At 40.7% G+C, this 12,165-nt stretch overlaps 1 protein-coding gene across 3 annotated transcripts in view; it reads right to left on the bottom strand.

Moving 5' to 3' along the window:
* LOC128693796 (uncharacterized) overlaps positions 1–12,165 on the bottom strand; it is an 82,259-nt gene that overhangs the window by 53,043 nt on the left and 17,051 nt on the right. The window contains exons 2-3 of one of the 3 annotated variants that reach the window (XM_053783685.2): positions 8,613–8,782; positions 4,180–4,269 (exon numbers count right to left, since the gene is read on the bottom strand). In XM_053783685.2, the coding sequence (XP_053639660.2) occupies positions 4,180–4,269; positions 8,613–8,782 (260 nt within the window). Of the gene's footprint in view, positions 1–4,179; positions 4,270–8,612; positions 8,794–12,165 lie in introns of all 3 variants that reach the window. The other 2 variants (XM_053783688.2, XM_053783689.2) reach the window with 2 other exon arrangements.

Here is a 12,165-nt window from a genome sequence, read left to right as displayed (position 1 = left end):
ATTTTAATCACCTTCTGTAACAAGCTTCTCTATGATAGACTGGATTCAAGCTCAGTCTCCCAATGGGTGGAGAAAAGAACTAGAAAACTTAAAAAGTGGTGTAGATTTGAGGTACATGTATTGATTCAAGGTTCAGATGTGTAAAGGTGGCTAAGTGTAGTGCCTAAGCACTTTCTTTTAACAGAAATAGCTGCTCACATTATTACATAATAGTAAAGTACAACAGTGATGGTGAGGGAAGTGACATCAAGTATACCGAAGAGCTACAAAGTGCCAATTTTTTAAACTTAGGCCTGGTAAACACTTTCATGGGTCTATTCCTACTACAGAAAAATTTAAGATTTAACACTCTGCCTATGTTTCACATATTAACACACAAATCATGTTAGAAAACCCTTGTAAAATGAAAAAAATGTATTGCTAATTATATACATTTTTTTTTTTTCAACAAGTCGGCCGTCTCCCACCGAGGCAGGGTGACCCAAAAAGAAAGAAAATCCCCAAAAAGAAAATACTTTCATCATCATTCAACCCTTTCACCTCACTCACACATAATCACTGTTTTTGCAGAGGTGCTCAGAACACAACAGTTTAGAAGCATATACGTATAAAGATACACATGTCCCTCCAAACTGCTAATATCCCGAACCCCTCCTTTAGAGTGCAGGCATTGTACTTCCCATTTCCAGGACTCAAGTCCGGCTATATAAAAATAACCGGTTTCCCTGAATCTCTTCGCTAAATATTACCCTGCTCACACTCCAACAGATCGTCAGGTCCCAAATACCATTCGTCTCCATTCACTCCTATCGAACACGCTCATGCACGCTTGCTAGAAGTCCAAGCCCCTCGCCCACAAAACCTTCCTTACCTCTTCCAACCTTTTCAAGGATGACCCCTACCCTGCCTTCCTTCTCCTACAGATTTAAATGCTCTCCATGTCATTCTACTTTGATCCATTCTCTCTAAATGACCAAACCACCTCAACAACCCCTCTTCAGCCCTCTGACTAATACTTTTATTAACTCCACACCTTCTCCTAATTTCCACACTCTGAATTTTCTGCATAATATTTACACCACACATTGCCCTTAGACAGGACATCTCCACTGCCTCCAACCGCCTACTCACTGCTGCATTCAAAGCCCAAGCTTCACACCCATATAAGATTGTTGGTACTACTATACATTCATACATTCCCTTCTCTGCCTCCATAGATAAAGTTTTTTGACTCCACATATACCTCAACAAACCAATCACCTTTTTTTCTTCATCAATTCTATGATTAACCTCATTCTTCATAAATCCATCCACCGACACGTCAACTCCCAAGTATCTGAAAACATTCACTTCTTCCATACTCCTCCTCCCCAATTTGATATCCAATTTTTCTTTATCTAAATCATTTGATACCCTCATCACCTTACTCTTTTCTATGTTCACTTTCAACTTTCTACCTTTACACACACTCCCAAACTCATCCACTAACCTTTGCAATTTTTCTTTGGAATCTCCCATAAGCACAGTATCATCAGCAAAAAGTAACTGTGTCAATTCCCATTTTGTATTTGATTTCCCATAATTTAATCCCACCCCTCTCCCGAACACCCTAGCATTTCCTTCTTTTACAACCCCATCTATAAATATATTAAACAACCATGGTGACATTACACATCCCTGTCTAAGACCTACTTTTACCGGGAAGTAGTCTCCCTCTCTTCTACACACCCTAACCTGAGCCTTACTATCCTCATAAAAACTCTTTACAGCATTTAGTAACTTACCACCTATTCCATATACTTGCAACATCTGCCACATTGCTCCCCTATCCACTCTATCATATGCCTTTTCTAAATCCATAATTGCAATAAAAACTTCTCTACCTTTATCTAAATACTGTTCACATATATGCTTCAATGTAAACATGTGATCTACACATCCCCTACCCACTCTGAAACCTCCTTGCTCATCTGCAATCCTACATTCTGTCTTACCTCTAATTCTTTCAATAATAACCCTACCGTACACTTTTCCTGTCATACTCAATAAACTTATTCCTCTAAAATTTTTACAATCTCTTTTGTCCCCCTTCCCTTTATATAAAGGGGCTATACATGCTCTCTGTCAATCCCTAGGTACCTTCCCCTCTTTCATACATTTATTAAACAAAAGGACCAACCACTCCAACACTATATCCCCCCCAGCTTTTAACATTTCTGTCATGATCCCATCAGTTCCAGCTGCTTTACCCCCTTTCATTCTCCGTAATGCCTCACGTACCTCCCCCACACTTACATTCTGCTCTTCTTCACTCCTAAAAGATGGTATAACTCCCTGGCCAGTGCATGAAATTACCATCTCCCTTTCTTCCTCAACATTTAAAAGTTCCTCAAAATATTCTCGCCATCTATCTAATACCTCCCTCTCCCCACCTACTAACTCCCCTACTCTGTTGTTAACTGACAAATCCATACTTTCCCTGGGCTTTCTTAACTTGTTTAACTCACTCCAAAATTTTTTTCTTATTTTCATTAAAATTTCTTGACAGTGCCTCTCCCACTCTTTCATCTGCTCTCCTTTTGCACTCTCTCACCACTCTCTTCACCTTTCTTTTACTCTCCATATACTCTGCTCTTCTTATAACACTTCTGCTTTGTAAAAACCTCTCATAAGCTAACTTTTTCTCTTGTATCACACCCTTTACTTCATCATTCCACCAATCACTCCTCTTTCCTCCTGCCCCCACCCTCCTATAACCACAAACTTTTGCCCCACATTCTAATACTGCATTTTTAAAACTCATCCAACCCTCTTCAACCCCCCACTACTCATCTTTGCACTAGGCCACCTTTCTGCCAATAGTCGCTTATATATCACCCGAACTTCCTCCTCCCTTAGTTTATACACTTTCACTTCCCTCCTACTTGTTGTTGCCACCTTCCTCTTGTCCCATCTACCTCTTTCTCTAACTGTAGCTATAACTAAATAATGATCCGATATATCAGTTGCCCCTCTGTAAACATGTACATCCTGGAGCCTACCCATTAACCTTTTATTCACCAATACATAATCTAACAAACTACTTTCATTACATGCTACATCATACGTTGTATATTTATTTATCCTCTTTTTCATAAAATATGTATTACTTATTACCAAATCTCTTTCTACACATAGCTCAATTAAAGGCTCCCCATTTACATTTACCCCTGGCACCCCAAATTTACCTACTACTCCCTCCACAACATTTTTACCCACTTTAGCATTGAAATCCCCAACCACAAGTACTCTCACACTAGGTTCAAAACTCCCCACGCATTCACTCAACATTTCCCAAAATCTCTCTCTCTCCTCTACACTTCTCTCTTCTCCAGGGGCATATACACTTACTATAGCCCACTTTTCACATCCAACCTTTATTTTACTCCACATAATCCTTGAATTAATACATTTATAGTCCCTCTTTTCCTGCCATATCTTATCCTTCAACATTATTGCTACTCCTTTAGCTCTAACTCTATTTGAAACCCCTGACCTAATCCCATTTATTCCTCTCCACTGAAACTCTCTCACCCCCTTCAGCTTTGTTTCACTTAAAGCCAGGACATCCAGCTTCTTCTCATTCATAACATCCACAATCATCTCTTTCTTATCATTTGCACAACATCCACGCACATTCAGACTTCCCACTTTGACAATTTTCTTCTTCTTATTCTTTTTAGTAATCTTTACAGGAAAAGGGGTTACTAGCCCATTGTTCCCGGCATTTTAGTTGACTTTTACAACACGCATGGCTTACGGAGGAAAGATTCTTATTCCACTTCCCCATGGATATAAAAGGAAAAGTAATAAGACCAAGAACTATTAAGATAAAATCAAAGAAAACTCAGATGAGTGTGTATAAATAAATGTATACATGTATGTGTAGTGTGACCTAAGTGTAAGTAGAAGTAGCAAGACATACCTGTAATCTTACATATTTATGAGACAGACAAAAAAAAAAAAAGAACACCAGCAATCCTACCATCATGTAAAACAATTGCAGACTTTTGTTTTACATTCACTTGGCAGGACGGTAGTACCTCCCTGGGTGGTTGCTGTCTACCAACCTGATACCTATTATATACATACTATATTATATACTATTATATACATACTATATAAAATAAGAAAGCTTACTCTGTAATCAGGCAATTTGATGACCTCCTTCAGCACAACCATAGCAGGGCAGCTGCCTCTCCTGGAAGGGCTTAGTTGTCCACCACATTCCTGTGGGTTAATAACCAGAAGAAATGTACAAGGGTGACCTAAGAAGAAAAATGAAGGTTTTTATTTTTAAATTTAGTACTTTATACAAGAGAAGGGATTACTAGCCCCTTGCTCCCATCGTTTTAGTCGCTTCATATGATGCATGGATTACAGTGGAAGGATTCTTTTCCATTTCTCCATGAAGATATAACAGAATATTGCCCATAATTACACAAAATCCTTAAAATGTGAAAGTGTTCAGATATTTAGGAGGACTTGTTGGTGGATGGGTCTATGAAAGAAGAGGTGAACCACTGAATTGACGAAGGGAAAAAGGTGGACGATATCCCTCCAAGAGAGAATGTGCAATAATGGATTCAAATTAGACAAGTTTAGACTTCGAAAGGATATAGGAAAGTACTGGTTTGGTAATAGGGTAGTTAGTTGAGTGGAATGGTCTGCCTAATAGGGTTATCGAAGCTGAAACCTTGGGTAGTTTCAAATTTAGGTTGGATCAATACATGAGTGAGAGGGGTTGGATTTGAGTGGGACTTGCACATGAGTTAGTGGATATATCAGAGCTTATTGTTAGGGTAGAACTAAAGTGAGTTGGACAAATATTCTGTTAGTGGTTTTGATTTGTGAATGACCTGCCCAATATGGGCCAACAGGCCTACTGCAGTGTTCTTCCTTTCTTATGTTCTTATGTATATCAAGGCATCTGTGGAGATAAAGAATGTTATTCATGGAGGAAAAAAGGGAAATTTTCAGAGTGTAGGATACCAACACACTTGTATGAGTGTGAAGCATGGGTTGTAACTGTTGTAGTGAAGAGGAGGCTGGAGACAGGGGAGATAAATCTGAGGGAAATGTATGGTGTGAAAATTATGCAGACAATTCGTAGTCTGCAGATTAGGAGGGGGGTGCGATGTTACTAAAAGTATTATTCAGGGGGCTGAGGAGGGGTTATTGAGGTGGCTTGGACATTTACAGAGAATGGAGCAAAATAGGATGACTTCGAGGGTATAAATCTTCAGTGGAGGGAAGGCGAGGTAGGGGTCATCCTAGGAAAGGTTGGAGGGGGTAAAGGTTCTGCATGCAAGATACTTGAATATCCAACAGGCATGTGTGAGCATGTTAGATAGGACTGAATAGAGGCAACTGATCTATATCCCTTGATGTGCTGTTGGAGTGTGAGCAAGATGACTGTTATGAACAGATTCAGGGAAACAAGTTAGCCAGACTTTGAGTCCTGGAGGTGGAAAGCAGTGCCTGCACTTTGAGGGAGGTGTAGGAATATTGCAGTTTGGAGGTGCATCTGAACTGTAGTATCGGTGCAACTCTGGCAAGGCAGCAATGGAGAGAGTGATCGTGAAAGCATTTCTTTTTTTCCAGGTCACCTTATCTTGGTGGGAGACAACCAGCATTAAAAAAAATTAAGATCACTTATAAAATTTTGAATTTCATTTTCATTTCCTAGAAAAGATGGTGCCCAAACTCTATCTTTTTTTTTATCTAACGCTAAAGTTAGGTTAGGTTACTTTAGGTGAGGTTAGGTTAGCCATATTAACATCCTCTTCAACTGTACCATATCCTAATGTAAAAATCACTACTTTTTTTTTTTTTATCACACTGGCCGATTCCCACCAAGGCAGGGTGGCCCGAAAAAGAAAAACTTTCACCATCATTCACTCCATCACTGTCTTGCCAGAAGGGTGCTTTACACTACAGTTTTTAAACTGCAATATTAACACCCCTCCTTCAGAGTGCAGGCACTGTACTTCCCATCTCCAGGACTCAAGTCCGGCCTGCCGGTTTCCCTGAACCCCTTCATAAATGTTACTTTGCTCACACTCCAACAGCACGTCAAGTATTAAAAACCATTTGTCTCCATTCACTCCTATCAAACACGCTCACGCATGCCTGCTGGAAGTCCAAGCCCCTCGCACACAAAACCTCCTTTACCCCCTCCCTCCAACCTCTCCTAGGACGACCCCTACCCCGCCTTCCTTCCACTACAGACTGATACACTCTTGAAGTTATTCTCTTTCGCTCCATTCTCTCCACATGTCCGAACCACCTCAACAACCCTTCCTCAGCCCTCTGGACAACAGTTTTGGTAATCCCGCACCTCCTCCTAACTTCCAAACTACGAATTCTCTGCATTATATTCACACCACACATTGCTCTCAGACATAACATCTCCACTGCCTCCAGCCTTCTCCTCGCTGCAACATTCATCACCCATGCTTCACACCCATATAAGAGCGTTGGTAAAACTATACTCTCATACATTCCCCTCTTTGCCTCCAAGGACAAAGTTCTTTGTCTCCACAGACTCCTAAGTGCACCACTCACCCTTTTCCCCTCATCAATTCTATGATTCACCTCATCTTTCATAGACCCATCCACTGACACGTCCACTCCCAAATATCTGAATACATTCACCTCCTCCATACTCTCTCCCTCCAATCTGATATCCAATCTTTCATCACCTAATCTTTTTGTTATCCTCATAACCTTACTCTTTCCTGTATTCACTTTCAATTTTCTTCTTTTGCACACCCTACCAAATTCATCCACCAATCTCTGCAACTTCTCTTCAGAATCTCCCAAGAGCACAGTGTCATCAGCAAAGAGCAACTGTGACAACTTCCACTTTATGTGTGATTCTTTATCTTTTAACTCCACGCCTCTTGCCAAGACCCTCGCATTTACTTCTCTTACAACCCCATCTATAAATATATTAAACAACCACGGTGATATCACACATCCTTGTCTAAGGCCTACTTTTACTGGGAAATAATTTCCCTCTTTCCTACATACCCTAACTTGAGCCTCACTATCCTCGTAAAAACTCTTCACTGCTTTCAGTAACCTACCTCCTACACCATACACCTGCAACATCTGCCACATTGCCCCCCTATCCACCCTGTCATACGCCTTTTCCAAATCCATAAATGCCACAATGACCTCTTTAGCCTTATCTAAATACTGTTCACTTATATGTTTCACTGTAATCACCTGGTCCACACACCCCCCTACCTTTCCTAAAGCCTCCTTGTTCATCTGCTATCCTATTCTCCGTCTTACTCTTAATTCTTTCAATAATAACTCTACCATACACTTTGCCAGGTATACTCAACAGACTTATCCCCCTATAATTTTTGCACTCTCTTTTATCCCCTTTGCCTTTATACAAAGGAACTATGCATGCTCTCTGCCAATCCCTAGGTACCTTACCCTCTTCCATACATTTATTAAATAATTGCACCAACCACTCCAAAACTATATCCCCACCTGCTTTTAACATTTCTATCTTTATCCCATCAATCCCGGCTGCCTTACCCCCTTTCATTTTACCTACTGCCTCACGAACTTCCCCCACACTCACAACTGGCTCTTCCTCACTCCTACAAGATGTTATTCCTCCTTGTCCTATACACGAAATCACAGCTTCCCTATCTTCATCAACATTTAACAATTCCTCAAAATATTCCCTCCATCTTCCCAATACCTCTAACTCTCCATTTAATAACTCTCCTCTCCTATTTTTAACTGACAAATCCATTTGTTCTCTAGGCTTTCTTAACTTGTTAATCTCACTCCAAAACTTTTTCTTATTTTCAACAAAATTTGTTGATAACATCTCACCCACTCTCTCATTTGCTCTCTTTTTACATTGCTTCACCACTCTCTTAACCTCTCTCTTTTTCTCCATATACTCTTCCCTCCTTGCATCACTTCTACTTTGTAAAAACTTCTCATATGCTAACTTTTTCTCCCTTACTACTCTCTTTACATCATCATTCCACCAATCGCTCCTCTTCCCTCCCGCACCCACTTTCCTGTAACCACAAACTTCTGCTGAACACTCTAACACTACATTTTTAAACCTACCCCGTACCTCTTCGACCCCATTGCCTATGCTCTCATTAGCCCATCTATCCTCCAATAGCTGTTTATATCTTACCCTAACTGCCTCCTCTTTTAGTTTATAAACCTTCACCTCTCTCTTCCCTGATGCTTCTGTTCTCCTTGTATCCCATCTACCTTTTACTCTCAGTGTAGCTACAACTAGAAAGTGATCTGATATATCTGTGACCCCTCTATAAACATGTACATCCTGAAGTCTACTCAACAGTCTTTTATCTACCAATACATAATCCAACAAACTACTGTCATTTCGCCCTACATCATATCTTGTATACTTATTTATCCTCTTTTTCTTAAAATATGTATTACCTATAACTAAACCTCTTTCTATACAAAGTTCAATCAAAGGGCTCCCATTATCATTTACACCTGGTACACCTGGTGTAAATACATTATGCAAAAATTATTATAAAACATACTTTGCTAACCTTTTTCCATTCCAAATATTTGCCATTCTTGCCTGGATTTCGTACACCATATTGACAGCCCAGATGTTTGGTACCCAGAACAATGAACGGGACTCCATCAAAAGTCAGCCGTTCTCCTTGGTACTTTTCACTCTCTTCCCACTGTATGCGGCACTCTTCATTGTTCCAAGCTGAAAATCAACTGAAAATGGTCAAGCTAGTATTCATGGTCCCTTACATCATCAACAACTCTGCAGAAAAAGTTAAGAAAAACAAAAAAAAGGCCATGCGTCACTTCAAGACAATGTATTATTTATTATTATTATTATTATTAGCACACTGGCCGATTCCCACCAAGGCAGGGTGGCCCAAAAAGGAAAAACTTTCACCATCATTCACTCCATCACTGTCTTGCCAGAAGGGTGCTTTACACTACAGTTTTTAAACCGCAACATAAACACCCCTCCTTCAGAGTGCAGGCACTCTACTTCCCATCTCCAGGACTCAAGTCCGGCCTGCCGGTTTCCCTGAATCCCTTCATAAATGTTACTTTGCTCACACTCCAACAGTACGTCAAGTATTAAAAACCATTTGTCTCCATTCACTCCTATCAAACACGCTCACGCATGCCCTCTGGAAGTCCAAGCCCCTCGCACACAAAACCTCCTTTACCCCCTCCCTCCAACCTTTCCTAGGTCGACCTCTACCCTGCCTTCCACTACAGACTGATAGACTCTTGAAGTCATTCTGTTTTTCTCCATTCTCTCTACATGTCCAAACCACATCAACAACCCTTCCTCAGCCCTCTGGACAACAGTTTTGGCAATCCCGCACCTCCTCCTAACTTCCAAACTACAAATTCTTTGCATTTATATTCACACCACACATTGCCCTCAGACATGACATCTCCACTGCCTCCAGCCTTCTCCTTGCTGCAACATTCATCACCCATGCTTCACACCCATATAAGAGCGTTGGTAAAACTATACTCTCATACATTCCCCTCTTTGTCTCCACAGACTCCTAAGTGCACCGCTCACCCTTTTCCCCTCATCAATTCTATGATTCACCTCATGATAATGGCTAAGCAATCTTGTCAATCCATCACAGTTGCCATTACTGGCCAACCACTTTTCTTTATCAGTCTATTAAATTGAGTGTTTACTGCTTCCTTGTAGGATCACTGGCAGTGTCAGTGTATGCACCTGGAGAAGAGAGGAATGTAGAGGAGAGTGAGAGATTTTGGGAGATGTTAAGTGAATGTATAGGAACCTTTGATCCAAGTGAGAGAGTAATTGTGGTAGGGGACCTGAATGCTAAAGTAGGAGAAACTTTTAGAACGGGTGTAGTAGGTAAGTTTGGGGTGCCAGGTGTAAATGATAATGGGAGCCCTATGATTGAACTTTGTAAAGAAAGGGGTTTAGTTATAGGTAATACATATTTTAAGAAAAAGAGGATAAATAAGTATACAAGATATGATGTAGGGCAAAATGACAGTAGTTTGTTGGATTATGTATTGGTAGATAAAAGACTGTTGAGTAGACTTCAGGATGTACATGTTTATAGAGGGGCCACAGATATATCAGATCACTTTTTAGTTGTAGCTACACTGAGAGCAAAAGGTAGATGGGATACAAGGAGAATAGAAGCATCAGGGAAGAGAGAGGTGAAGGTTTATAAACTAAAAGAGGAGGCAGTTAGGGTAAGATATAAACAGCTACCAGGCCCGGTGGCCTGGTGGCTAAAGCTCCCGCTTCACACACGGAGGGCCCGGGTTCAATTCCCGGCGGATGGAAACATTTCGACACGTTTCCTTACACCTGTGGTCCTGTTCACCTAGCAGCAAATAGGTACCTGGGTGTTAGTCGACTGGTGTGGGTCGCATCCTGGGGGACAAGATTAAGGACCCCAATGGAAATAAGTTAGACAGTCCTCGATGACGCACTGACTCTCTTGGGTTATCCTGGGTGGCTAACCCTCCGGGGTTAAAAATCCGAACAAAATCTTATCTCTTATCTTATGGGCTAATGAGAGCACAGGCAATGGGGTCGAAGAGGTATGGGGAATGTTTAAAAATGTAGTGTTAGAGTATTCAGCAGAAGTTTGTGGTTACAGGAAAGTGGGTGCAGGAGGGAAGAGGAGCGATTGGTGGAATGATGATGTAAAGAGAGCAGTAAGGGAGAAAAAGTCAGCATATGAGAAGTTTTTACAAAGTAGAAGTGATGCAAGGAGGGAAGAGTATATGGAGAAAAAGAGAGGTTAAGAGAGTGGTGAAGCAATGTAAAACGAGATCAAATGAGAGAGTGGGTGAGATGTTATCAACAAATTTTGTTGAAAATAAGAAAAAGTTTTGGAGTGAAATTAACAAGTTAAGGAAGCCTAGAGAACAAATGGATTTGCCAGTTAAAAATAGGAGTGGAGAGTTATTAAATGGAGAGTTAAAGGTATTGGGAAGATGGAGGGAATATTTTGAGGAACTGTTAAATGTTGATGAACATAGGGAAGCTGTGATTTCATGTATAGGGCAAGGAGGAATAACATCTTGTAGGAGTGAGGAAGAGCCAGTTGTGAGTGTGGGGGAAGTTCGTGAGGCAGTAGGTAAAATGAAAGGGGGTAAGGCAGCTGGGATTGATGGGATAAAGATAGAAATGTTAAAAGCAGGTGGGGATATAGTTTTGGAGTGGTTGGTGCTATTATTTAATAAATGTATGGAAGAGGGTAAAGTATATAAGGATTGGCAGAGAGCATGCATAGTTCCTTTGTATAAAGGCAAAGGGGACAAAAGAGAGTGCAAAAATTATAGGGGGATAAGTCTGTTGAGTATACCTGGTAAAGTGTATGGTAGAGTTATTATTGAAAGAATTAAGAGTAAGACGGAGAATAGGATAGCAGATGAACAAGGAGGCTTTAGGAAAGGTAGGGGGTGTGTGGACCAGGTGTTTACAGTGAAACATGTAAGTGAACAGTATTTAGATAAGGCGAAAGAGGTTTTTGTGGCATTTATGGATTTGGAAAAGGTGTATGACAGGGTGGTTAGGAGGGCAATGTGGCAGATGTTGCAGGTGTATGGTATAGGAGGTAGGTTACTGAAAACAGTGAAGAGTTTTTACGAGGATAGTGAGGCTCAAGTTAGAGTGTGTAGGAAAGAGGGAGATTATTTCCCAGTAAAAGTAGGCCTTAGACAAGGATGTGTGATGTCACCGTGATTGTTTAATATATTTATAGATGGGCTTGTAAGAGAAGTAAATACAAGGGTCTTGGCAAGAGGCGTAGAGTTAAAAGATAAAGAATCACACATAAAGTGGGAGTTGTCACAGTTGCTCTTTGCTGGTGATACTGTGCTCTTGGGAGATTCTGAAGAGAAGTTGCAGAGGTTGGTGGAAGAATTTGGCAGGGTATGTAAAAGAATAAAATTAAAAGTGAATACAGGAAAGAGTAAGGTTATGAGGATAACAAAAAGATTAGGTGATGAAAGATTGGATATTAGATTGGAGGGAGAGAGTATGGAGGAGGTGAATGTATTGAGATACAGTGGACCCTCAACCAGCGATATTAATCCGTTCCTGAGAGCTCA

The sequence above is a fragment of the Cherax quadricarinatus genome, chromosome 34 (assembly GCF_038502225.1).
Source record: "Cherax quadricarinatus isolate ZL_2023a chromosome 34, ASM3850222v1, whole genome shotgun sequence".
NCBI lineage: Eukaryota > Metazoa > Arthropoda > Malacostraca > Decapoda > Parastacidae > Cherax > Cherax quadricarinatus.
The sequence above is the reverse complement of the archived record's forward strand: the minus strand, read 5'-3'. Positions and strand labels throughout refer to the sequence as shown.